Raw genomic sequence first — 13,293 nt, 5'->3', positions numbered from 1 at the left:
ACATTCGTTGATGGGACTGGTCTGTGCAAGTCATTTGCAAACTGCTTGTCAATCCTGTATCCTCAGACCAAAATTTTAGAATGTGGCTTGCATCTAGTGATAGTTTCCTGCTTAATTTTCAAAGTTGATAGTACTGGCATTAGTATTCATCTGTAAACAGAGCTTTGTCAAACTCTCTCACAATTGTTTTAGAATTTCTGTTGAACTGAAGTTTTCATTTAAATTTGGTGTTCTTAATTACGCAAACTATAACTTGCACTTATACAATTGAATTACAAGTATATTCTTTTGTACATTGATGTAAACACAGCTTTGAACGCAGCTAGAATTGTTATATGCTATGCATATGTCATTGACTAGTATTTACTCAGCGTTTTGATGATGCTGTTATGGAACTTGGACATAGGTATTTTAATATTTCACATTTTCTTTTGTTATGTGCATTCCTTATCTCCAACTAATGACCTGGCAATGAGTTTTCATGTGGGCAGATGCAGAGAATCATTTTGCAGAATGTAGGGAGAAATATGTATTTAGTTCATTCAGATTTGAAATGACTAGTCACAATAGATCCTGACTTTTGAAAATTCAAAATGGAGGCTTGAACTAAATTGTCTGCAAGAAAGCAAGCCAGGCTGTCTGATCCTTAATATTTTAAGGTTAGCAAGTCCTTTATACAAGGCTGCTAATCAAATTATACATAGTCAAAGCATTTAAAAAGTATTCAAAGTAGGAACATCTGTTCCTTTAGCCATGCAATACACAATATGCTCCATTGTATACTTGGAGTCTCTGGAGGCTTTTTGCTTGGGATAAGAACTAAAGATTTCACTCCTGTTTAGCTCAGTTTACCGTGAAGTTGAACTCCGTGAGGCTAACAGAGGAATTTCCTGTTGACTGAAAAATCTTGAAGATTATTGAACTGTACAACAAATATGCGCTAATTTAATCTCCTGTGAACTGATTTTTTTTTTGCTTTAGGTCTGGCACATAAACTTTGGTTATTTTTGTGTATTGCATTTTGTTACTTTTATAAAAAAAATTGTTTGTGTTTATTTTTGGTTAACAACAAACAGACTGGCAGTGTGGCCTTTCCGAGCAGAAAAGTCCATGTGATTGCTGATGTTTTATCCACCACCCTGGGTGAATAAGCACTGCAAATGTTAACTTGGACTTCCTAGGAAGCCCCCCATCTTAAACCTCAAAAGTCACCAAAACCTTAAAGCACTTTGTCTTTCCCCAGTGTTTCCTCTTTGCAACTTTATCTATTGAGGTAAAATGTAAATTGCTTTTCTCTGACCATGTTTTACTGACATGTCTCTAATTTTTTATTTTGAGTTAAGTCTGTTTTGCTTCCACCCCATACCTTTTAAAATGGAATGTCTTGGGATGTTTCCTGCATTAAAGTTCTATGTAACTGCAAGTTATTGTCTTAGTTCAATGATAATTATACAAAATTACTTTACTTAAGTAGACTTATATTTTGCTGTAGGCTGATGAGTGTTATGGGAGCAAAAGCATGATTACAAATGGATGTTTTAATTGTGCAAATACATATTTGCCAAATGAGTTGTTTTAAAAAGAGATTATCAAATTACATTGTAATAACCTCAAAACAGCATCTAGAGGGTGATGCCAGGAAATCATCTTGAACTAATAGTGTGCACATTTTTCTGATATTTTAAAAAAAAGACAATCTTTCCCTTAACTAAAAAAAATGTTCACCTCGTAATCTTACAGTAAATGTAATGAGCTGATATTTTAGAGATCTAAAGGAGAGGTATTTAGATGTAAGAATTAGGAATGTAATTAGGTTACTTGGCCCATCGAGTCTGTTCTACTCTCTTTAGTAAGTTCTTGGCTGATCTGATGTGGCCTCAACTCTACATCCCCACTATTCATTTAAATCATTTGTTCCTTTTCTATTCTTTATGCCCAAGATAAGTTCGCATTATCCTTTCCTTAATCTGTCACAACCTATGTATATCTATCACTTTTTAAAAAAAAACCTTTATGAACTTCTTATGGCCTCTTCACAACTAACTTTCCTATCTGTCTTAGTGTCATAAGCAAGTTCAGCAGTCATGCATCTGTTCCCTTCATCGAAGTTGTTAATATAAGTTGAAAACAATTGAGGACCCAAAACTAATCTTGTATACTCCACTTGATGTGGTATTCATATCTTGCCAAGCTGAAAATTATGTATTAATGCCTACATTTTGTTTCCTGTTTAAAAATCCACCCCTTTGTTCACACTATTATGTTACCCTGTTGACCATGAGGTCTTATTTTGTGTAATATTTGACATGACGTCTTGTCAAATACCTTCCAAAAGCCCAAGTACATGTGTTCCCCTTTGTGTAAATTGTGTTACTTCCAAAAACAACCACCAATAAATTAGTCTAACATAATTTCCTTTCACTAAACAGTGAGGATTCTGCCTGATAGCATTGAGACAATTTCAATGCCTTGCTATATGCTCTTAATAAAAGATTCCAACATTTTTTCCATTTACAATGTTAAACTAATTATCCTGGATGTCCTGCTTTCTATCTCTTGCCATACTGCCTTCAAACTTTCTTGAATAGAGAAGTCACATTTGCTCTTTTCCAAAATATCATAAAACATATGCATCTCCTGTTTCACCAGTCATGTCTGTTGATGACCTGGAATGAAGCCCATCAGGGTCTGAGAACTTGACAGCTTTTAGTTTGAATAATTTTCCCATGATCTTTTTCCAGTGAATGTAATTGTTTTATGTTCCCTCATTTTCACTTCCTAACTTATATTCACCCGAGATGTTATTTGTCTCCTCTACAGTAAGGACAGATGCAAACTATATGTTCTGTCCTCTCTCCTTCTCTTTCTCTCTCACCAGCTTGCTCTCTCTCCAATAATTACACATCCACCACTCATTTGCTGTAAACCATTTGCCTTCTGTTCGTCTTTATTTGACTAATTACTTTAACTGTCCTTTTTACTACCTTTGTCACCAAAGTCTTATCTGCTAGCGCATTCCTATGCTTTTGCACTCTTTTGTTACCTCTCATGTTCTGATCATCATTTCCTTTATTGCTAACTTGCTTTTTTGCCTTGTTATCTCAAATCGATTTATCACATCTACCTAAATTTGATCCCTCCCATTCCACGATTTAATTTAAATTTGTCCTAATTATGCGACTCACCAATTATACTACAATACTCACAACTGTCCCAGTGCTGTAGCTTCCTCTTTCCCCAGTCCTGATGCCAGCATCCAATGAATGGAAACTAATTTCTCCAACACCAGTCTCTGAGCCATGTACTTCCCTCTAATTGTTTTTCCCAGCACTAATTTGCTGATGGCTCAGGTAAGGTGAAACTTGGTAAGTGTCGACCTGTGAGCCTGATGGATAAGTTGTTGGAGGTAATTCTGAAAGATAGAACTTACATGCATTTGGAGAGGCAAGGACTGATTAGGGATTGTCCGCATGGTTTTGTGTGAGGGGAATAGTGTCTCACAAATTCGAGTCTTTTGAGGAAGTAACCAAAAAGATTGATTAGGGCAGAGTAGTGGACATTGTTTATATGGACTTTAGTAAAACCTTTTGACAAGGTTCTGCATGGTAGTCTAATTAGTAAAGCTCGATCATATGGGATTCACAGTAAGCTTTGCCGACTGGATATAAAGTTGGCTTAAATTTAGGAGACAGAGGGTGGTGATGGAGAGGTGCTTTTTGACTGGAGGCCTGTGACTGGCAGTGTTCCACAAGGATTGGCACTGGGCCCACTGCTTTTTGACATTTATATAAATAATTTGAATGAGAAAATAGGAGGTGAGTAAGTTTGCAGACGACACAAAAATTGGTGGCACAGTCAACAGTGAAGAAGTTATCTAATATTATAAAGAGATTTTGAGCAATTGGATCTATCGGCTGAGGAGTGGCAGATGGAGTTTAATTTAGATAGATGCAAGGTATTACATTTTGGTAAAACAAACAAGGGCAGGATTTATACAATCAATGATAGGACCCTGGGTAGTGTTGTAGAACAGAGAGACCTAGCGGTTCAAGTACATAATTCTGTGAAATTTGCATCACAGGTAAACAGGGTAGTCAAGAAGACATTAAGCACATTTGTCTTCATTGCTCAGACCTTTGCGTACAGGAGTTGGGTCATGTTAGGGTTGTACAGGACGTTGGTGAGGCCTTTCCTGGAGTACTGTGTGCAGTTCTGGTTGCCCTGCTTTAGGAAGGATATTATTAACTTGGAGAGGGTACAGAAAAGATTAACCAGGATGTTGGAGGGTTTGAGTTATAAAAATAGGCTGAAGCATAAGTTGAGGGTGCACCTTAAAGAGGTTTTTAAAATCATAAGGGGCACAGATCAGGTGAATAGCAAGGCTCTTTTCCTTTGGGTGCGGGAGTCTAAAACTAGGCGGCATATTTTTAAGGTCGGGGAGAAAAATTTAAAATAAAAATGAGGGGCAACTTTTTTACATACAATGGTCAAGTCAAATGAACTGCCAGAAGAAGGAGTGAATGCGGGTACAGTTGCAACATTTAAAAAACATTTGGTCATAAATACGTGAATAGGAAAGGTTTAGAGGGATATGGGCCAAATACAGGCAGTTGAGACTAGTTTAATTTGGGGACATGGTCGGTTTGGACTGTGTGGACCAAAAGGTCTGTTTCTGAGGTGTATAACTCTATGAATCTAACCCAAGCTTATTAGTGTTGAGTTTTTGCTTTTTACTTTAGCCCTTAGCTGTTCATACTTCCGATTGCAGGACCTCTGTGTTCATCCTCCCAGTTCATTGGTGTATCCCTTCCCACTGCTAGTTCCTGTCCAGCCCACAGCAGGCACAGCTGTCTGGATTCTCACTCCCAGCTGAAGAGAACTGTGTCGAATGCCTCTCCCTCCAATGAGACACTGTTTCTTACACTCACTATCAATTGACCATCTACAGATGAAGATATTAAGGTGATGAAAGAATTACAGCATATCTAACATGAAAGTCTGTTTACTTGGATCAATGTGATGATGGATTCCACAAGTGTACTTTTCAAGACCAATGATTCACAAATGCTTATTTACACTGCACACATTTATGTAGTGACAATCCTTGCTGTGTTGATTTAACAGAAGATTGGAAAGATGATGTAATTAAATTTGTTTGCAGTTTTTTTTTGTTTTTTTTACCCTTTCTTTGTGATATAATCACATTTTTCTTTCTCAGACTTTGTTCTCTTGATGTTCTCCATGTTCTACATCCACCCCCTAACTTAAGTCTACTCATGAGGGAGCAAGTGGAGATTCGGAGGTTTTAAGCTTATGGCCAGAGCCAATCCCATTATTGACCTTTTGCAAGAAACTTTTGAATGAGAAGTTTGTTTACTTACTGTGGTTCAGTGTGGGGACAAGGCTGCCTGCTTCATTCTTTTTAATATTTTTTATAAAGAGCCTGCAATATTTTCAACAACATGAACAATTATAAATAATTGGAAACAAAGCAATGACAGTGACGATTAAAAAACATTTTATTTGCAGTTTCCACAAATAAATGAGAACAGAATAGTTTGTAGGCGCATTGGTGTCAGCAGAAAGCAGCTGCAGTTTTCCTTTTAAACCAAAGATTACAATTGTAATTAGATGCAATCAGACATAACATTGGATTTTAGAAAAATGAGCCCATCAGATGACTTTAATAGTGGTATCACTTACAGTCAGCAGTCGCCCTGAGACATTGTTGGAAAGCTGCAGGCAGACTCTGCGAAGTTACTGAACTGAGGAAACATTTCATTTCATGATCTTGTTTTTAGCCAAACATCAAGAGTAAGATGGTTATGGCATTGGCCTGAATTTTGAATTAAAAGTGACATGAAACTGTCAGCATTCCTCACTACATCCCTGAAAATGACTCTGGTTTCTGGAGTTCACACAGGTGCTGTTAAACACAAAAAACTAGACGTTGTTGTCAGTTATGCTTCACCGTTGGGTGTGCTGCTGAAGTTCCTGTACACTGTAATCAATTTGAAATCACTGAACCGATGAGAGCTTTGCTTTTTCTGCTGTAATATTGCTGTTGCAAAATAAAACCCTGAAAACACATTGCTAATCGTGTCTAACTGGGACTTAACTGTATAAAATACCAGAATGATATGGTGAATCTGTTTGCTCCCAGAAAACTAATTATTTATTTGTATTCCTTTTGTTTTTTTCTATTTTAAAAAAAAAGCAAGATTTTTGATGTTTTTAGACTTAATTATCTAATATTAATGCCCCAATTGTTTTATTATATAGTAGTATTTAGAAGATAAGTGAGAAATAATCAATTCATTTAATTTCCTGGCTGGACAAACACATCAGGCCAGGCAGCATCAGGTGGTGGAGAAGTCAATGTTTCGCGTATAACCCTTCTTTAGGAGTAGATGTGAGCTTTTGGGGAGCTACAGGTTCGAGGTAGGAGATGGTGGGTTGGGGGGAGTGTAGCAGAATGCTGAGATGCTGATTGTAATTTAATTTCCTGGCTTTAATTCCTGACAGACTAGGAGTCTTTTCTCGTTGTAGGTTGTTTATCCTGCAAGATGCCCGGAGAGCCCTTAAGATTTTTTTATTTTCGTTGAGATGTAGGCATCTTTGGCTCAGCCAGTGTATATTGTCCATCCCTACTTGGCCTTGAGAAGTTGGTGATGAGCTGCCATCTTGCACCGTTGCAGTGTATGTAGTGAGGATACAGTGTTGTTCAGAAGAGAAATACTTAGTACCAGATTCAAACTAAGGTTGAGAAAGGAAAAGTGCATCCAGAGAGCTGGGCAGCAGTGATCAGTGTCATTTCTGCAAAATTTGGATCAGCATCAGAGTTGTAAGTTGAGTATAATCCCTCCTGTTTCCTCCTCGATGCTCATGACCACCAACTTTTGCAACGCTTGTTAGTCTTCCAAGCTCTACTTGGAAGAAATCCCTAGCATCCTGAAGTCCTACCAATGTAGAATTTGATTGCCTGGATTTTATCTAAGTTTTGAGCTTAGTTAATGAAGCCCTGTCTGCCCTCTCAAATGGATATAAAGGAACTCCTCGCACTATTTAGATAAAGAACATATTATTTTTAAGTATTGATCCCAATATTGCAAAAAATTGATTATCTGGTCGTTACCACAGTGCTGTTTCTGGAATCTTGCAGTGCACAAAATTGGCTCCCTTGTTTGCTATGTTACCAGCGCAGTTCCACAGTCAATTAAATACTTTTGCAGTAAAATATTTTGAGGCATTGTGTGATTGTGAAAGAGACTGTATGATTTTCTTTTAAACTCGCTCTCTCAGTGTCACAGTCGTTGCTGACCTTCATTAGCCTTGTATTCTTTAGTGTATTAACATTCAATGACAAATCTCTCCATTGACTCACTCTTATGTACACCTCCAATATTGCACCTTGGCCTGCAATAATTGTGGAATTCAATTCACAAGCTTATTTGCTTCTCTCTCTGTCTCTGTTTTTCTCTCTCTCTATCATACACATTCTCTGTCTCTCATCACACACATTCTCTAATTCTGTCTCTGTCCCCCCCCTCCTTTTGAGGTGCTCCATAACAATGTTGTCTTTTTTGCCCCAATTTTCAGCCATCCTAATGGTTCTTTGGTTCATTATTGACTTTTCCCTGATTCTGCTCCTTTTGAAGCATGTTGAAATTTTCTTTCTACAGACACGAATGAGAAGTGTGACATTTTCTCATTGCAATTAATTTTGCAGGTTACTTAAGTGATGGCCCAAGGTTTTGTTTGTAGTAATTGTGTTCGTTACCTTCCTTGTAGACTTGTGTCCCCTGAGCCACCACCTAAGGGATTCCTTGTGATGGGCTCAAAGTTCCGTTATAGTGGACGTACACAGGCTCAAACAAGGCAAGCCAGTGCTTTAATTGATCGGCCTGCACCCTATTTTGAACGCTCCTCAAGCAAAAGATATACAATGTCAAGGAGTCTAGATGGAGGTATGATTTTTATTTGACGTTTGGACTGTGCTGTCAAAAATATTTACCATGAACGCCATAAAGGAAACCTATTAAGTCTGCGCTACAACTGTGTACTGCATAAACTGGTGGTGAATCTGAGAAATCTTTGTCCATGAGAAAACCACTGAGCTTACAGTATCTGTTGTGCCACCACCTGCACCAGAGCTAGATGCATTTCTATGATTCATTGCTTTGATTCCACTTTCCTTTTGTTTTGTACCCTTCATGATAAAGGGGTAAAATAGGAAACTGTGTACAGTGGTCTCCCCACAGCCACGGGGTATACATTCTAAGACCTACCGCGGAAGCCCAAAGCTGCGGATAGGTGTGAACCCATTAATTTAAATGGGAAATGTACCTTACCGGCAGCCTCCTGGTCCCTGATTCTGGAACATTCCCTATAATATATTCGGGTCACGGTAAACCACAGTAACCATACCTACAGATACGGGGTTCGCCCTATAGTGCATTTTTGTTCCCTAAAAAGGACGTCTTCCTAAGTGTGAAGTGCTGCAGTGCAAATAATTAAAATCAACTCAAAAAGACATAACCTTCTGAATCACCTGAGCTAGTTTGGATTTTCTGGTGCAGGAGTACACTCTGCTGTAAACACTTTGATAATTTTCTTTCAAAAGATACATCTTTGTTTTGTGACTAATGGAGTATTTTTGCAGAGAATTAAGAGCTGTCTAGATAATGTTAATGGTGCAAATGACTTGATATGGTCCATTTAAAGGATGATTTTTCCAGCTATGAATGAAGATAATAATTCAATAATTGCAAGTAAATGACAAAAACCAGGCATGAAAGACAGACCAGATGGAACAGTCACTTTCAGAATTCCAATTCATTTCAGCACAGTAGTTGGAAGGGGTAAAAATCCAAAGGAAGTTATGCTTTCAGCATCACTTTAATGCAATCCTATTCCCTGCCTTAGCCGTTTTTCTCAAAATAATATGCAAACTGGAAGGGTCTGAATAGGACACACAGTCTACATTGAGACAAAATGCATTTGACTGAAGAAGCACATTTTTGTCACAATGAAAAAAGTTGACAAAATAAGTTGTTAATGTTGATCCTGAACTGCAGATGCTGCTGACAATGAGACAAATTTGATCGTTCTGAGAACTCATAAAGCAATACAATTTACTCCAGTCTGGACAGTGATCAGTTTCTTAGATTAAGCATTATTAGTTATTTAAATATCCACTATGTCTTGACAGCTTGTGAATTTACAGAGGCTTGATTTAACAATCAAAATAAATATTTAACCATTTTGCGATGTTCTTCACCTTGTTAGTATAACAAGTGTATACATTTGCTGTGTTTTGTTTTGTGGTGCAATAACATGCAGTGCAGTGTTTATTATTTGAAGTTAAATGTAACTTTATAAATGGTGGCTTTGGTAAACAGCAAGAGGTACTCTATAGTCTGAGATTAATTGTACAAGCTTGTTTACTATAACAATAGTTTAATAATATCTAATAATTTAACAATAATAATAACAATAATTACTAACAAAGAAAATGATGTTAAAGTAAATACTTCATCATCAAAAATAATAGCATGAAGAACTGGAGTAGAATATCCAGCCCATTGCACCAACTCCACCATTCAATATGATCATGGCTGATCGAATACTTCAATGCCTTTTAGGTTCGCTATCTCCACAGCCTTTTAGAACCCTAGAATCCTGACAGTGGAGAAAAGGGTTATTTGGCCCATCGGGTCTGCACTGACTCTCCAAAGTGCATCCCCCCAGCCCCCCACCCTATATCCTTAACCCTGACTAATCCCCCTGACCTGCACGTCCCTGGACAGTTGTGGCAATTTAGCAATCCGCCTGCACTGCATGTTTTAGACTGGGAAAGAAAACTGGAGCACCCAGCAAAAACCCACACAGACATGGGAGAACAATGCAAACGCTACACAAACAGTCACCCAACACTGGAATCAAATCTGGGTCCCTAGTGCTGTGTGGTAATAGTGCTAAACACTGAGCCACCTTGCCCCCTCCCCTTTTTAGGCCCCCTTGATAATCCAAATTTATCAAGGTCTACTTCAAATATACTCCAAACGTGGACTTCCACAGCCCTAGGGGACAGAGAATTCCAAAATTTGCCATTCTGATAAAAACATTTCTCCTCTTATCTATTCTAAATGGCATTGCTTTTATTTTTAAACAGTTCTAGATCTCCCAGCTAGGAGAAAACCTCTTACTTGCATCCCTATAAGTATTACGTAGGATTCAAGATGATCACCTCTCATTCTTTGGCAGCGAGAGAATGCAGACTCAATTTGCTAAATCTCACTTCATGGGACAATCCCATCATCCTGGGAACCAGTCAGGTGAACCTTTGTTGCACTCCCTATATGGCAATAATACCCTCACTGAGATAAAGAGACCCATGCTGTGTATAGTACTCCAGGTGTGGTATAATCAAGGTCTTATACAATTGAAGCAAGATTTCATTACACCTGTACTCAAATCCTGTTATGATAAAGGGTTCCATTAGCCTGACTAATGGCTTGCTGCACCTACATTTTTGCTTTAGTGACTTATTGACAAGGACACCCAAGTCCCTTTGCACATTTGTACTTTCCGACCTCTCCCCATGTAAGAAATATTCTGAGCATTTGTCCTTCCTACCAAAGAGAATTACATTCCGTCTGCCATATTCTTGCCCAATCACTAAACCTGTCCAAAACCACCTGAACTTCTTCCTCATAATAGACATTCCTGCTTAGTTTTGTATCATTTGCAAATTTGAAAGTATCACTTGTTAGTTCCCAGTCCAAACAATGGATCTATATTATGAACAGCTGAGCTGGAAGCACTGACTCTTGCTGTACCCCACTAGTCACAGTCTGTCTATTGGGAATGGCCCATTAATTCCCACTCTGGTTTCTGTCTGTTAGCCCAATCTTTAATCCATGCCAGTACATTACCCCCTTTACAGTGTGTTTTTGTTTTTCTAACCAACCTTCTGAAATCCAAATATACCGCATCCATCTACTCCCCTCTATCAATTTATGTTAGTACCATTACCAAGAAGTTCAACTTTGTCATACATGATTTTCCATTTTCAAATTCATGCTGACTATTCCCAATTAGATCATTATTGTTCAACTGCCCATTTACCCTGTTCTTTATGATAGATTATAGCATTTTCCTTAACACTCATGAAAGACTTTATATTTTATAGTCTGTAGTTTTACACTTCCCTGCTTTTTCTTGCCCGTTTGCTCCTTTCTTAATTAGTGGGTGATATTTGCTGGCTGCCAATCTGCAGGAATTATTCCAAAATGTATAGAATTTTGGAAGATGATTAAACTCGAATCTATTCGAGCTTTCAACCTGCATTTTATAAATAGGTAATGCTCTAAGTAGATGAAAACTGTATTTGCAATTGCTAGAACTCTGTGCAAATTCGCAATTTATTGTATTGGGACAATATCGTACAGTACACACAAAAGACTCAAAACTGAAAAACATCAAGGTTCTTTTTCTCTCTGTCTCTCTATTTTTCTCCATCTTTGTCTTTCACTCTCTCTTTGCTCTTCCCCTCTTCCATATCTGTTGTAAAGTGTTCTTTCTGATTATTCTATATTCCTTGTTCAACTTAGAGATTCACATCATAGGTTTGATAGTATGAATAGCCTCCTATCTCAGAACTCTCAAACATATATCCATAATCTTATCCCATAACTTCTCACCCATTGAATTCACTTATTTTTTCATAAGCATATTCACTTCCATCCAAAAGTCATTATGCATTCTGCTTCAATTATTGTTTAAAAAAAAATCACTCCTTTTAACAACCCCTCCCAAATAAAATGCCCTGTTTGTCCTTTTGGTAGAGATGTTAACTTCTGCCATACATGACTTATGTGAATAACCCCTTCTCGGCACAACAGAATGACTGGTTACTGCCTCATCTTGGCAAGTCAGGGAATATTGCAGATTCATGCCTGAATAAAATGTGCTTTACCTACAATTAATTCATTGTTTCATAATACTTGAGCATTGTAATGTTAATTTAAAGAGCCCTTATTTTTCACTGGCTGACATGCTTTTTATGTGAAATTATTATAGCACGGGTCTAAAATAAACTGGCTGGTTCTATTGGTAACATTAAACTGTGAGAGAGGAAATGTAGATCATTTCCCTTTATTTTGAAGCCAGGGATAGTGAATGCCAGCGGCAAATTGCTAGGGGCAAGGTGCATTGGTGCTGCGTGCTTAGACTGCTTTTCAAAGCGCACTGTGCAGCAATGAAATATAAAATATTTAAGTATGTATGAGTGATGGTTCTGCAAGAGGTATCCAGACCCAACATGTTCATATTAGCTCATACACAGTAGTTTAAATTTACTTCTGTGATATGTCAAATGGGCTGTACAAATCAAAAAGTAATGAAAAGGGAAGAGGGCTGACAGTTATGTAGGCAGAATGTAAAAGTTGTGGTGTGTTTTACTTGAGCAGAGAATATGAAGAAGTGACTTAATGAGAATCTTCAAGGCTATGATTTCATTTTATTTATTCAAGAAATATGGACTTTGCTAGCTGGGCTCTTATTGCCTAGAAGGTGGTGGTGAGATGTGTTTTTGGATTAATGTCGTTAGGAAGGGAGTTCCATAAATTTGACTTGGCAAAATTGAAGAATGGCAATACATTTTCAAGCGTGGATGGCTAGTGGTTTGGAGAGAAACTTGAAGGTTCTAGTATTCCCATGTATCTTGTCCTTTTGGATGGTAGTGGTTGCATGTTTGGAAGGTGCTGCTTGAGAAGCCCTGGTGAATTTCTGCAATGCGTTTTATAGTTGGTATGCATTGCTGCTACAGTGTGTGGAGTGGTGGAGGGACTGAATGTCTTTGAATTTAGTGCCAATCAAGTGGGCTGGTTTGTCCTGGATCGTGCCGAGCTTCCTGATTTTAGGCATCTGGACAAATGGGGAGAATTCCATCACATCTGCACTCAGATTCACAGTATTTATGAGGCTCGTCCAGCTCACTTTCTGGTCAATGGAAACCTCCAGGATTTTGATAGTGGGTGATGCAGTGGCAGTAATACCTTTGAATGTCAAGAGGCATTGGTTGGTCTCTTCCTGCTGAAGGTCATTGCTTGGCATCGTGTGGCCATGAATGTTAGTTAGCACTTGTCAACCCCAGTATTGTTGCTCAAGGTTTTGGTGCATTAAGACATGGTCTGCATTAGCGTCTGAATGTCAAGGATGGTGCTGAACATAGATTAGATGAGGAGAGATGTGATGAAACTCAATCATCATAATCCTGGGTTTTCTTCC

The 13,293-nt window shown here is 38.0% G+C and overlaps 1 protein-coding gene across 7 annotated transcripts in view; it reads left to right on the top strand.

Moving 5' to 3' along the window:
• The window catches only part of LOC140462946 (uncharacterized), a 346,737-nt gene that overhangs the window by 296,482 nt on the left and 36,962 nt on the right, over positions 1 to 13,293 (top strand). For all 7 annotated transcript variants that reach the window (XM_072556473.1, XM_072556477.1, XM_072556471.1 and 4 more), the window contains one exon: positions 7,792 to 7,967. In XM_072556473.1, the coding sequence (XP_072412574.1) occupies positions 7,792 to 7,967 (176 nt within the window). The remainder of the gene's footprint in view (positions 1 to 7,791; positions 7,968 to 13,293) is intronic.

This window comes from Chiloscyllium punctatum, chromosome 37 (genome assembly GCF_047496795.1).
Source record: "Chiloscyllium punctatum isolate Juve2018m chromosome 37, sChiPun1.3, whole genome shotgun sequence".
NCBI classification, from domain to species: domain Eukaryota; kingdom Metazoa; phylum Chordata; class Chondrichthyes; order Orectolobiformes; family Hemiscylliidae; genus Chiloscyllium; species Chiloscyllium punctatum.
Note: the sequence above shows the minus strand (reverse complement) of the source record. Positions and strands in the feature narration are given on the sequence as shown.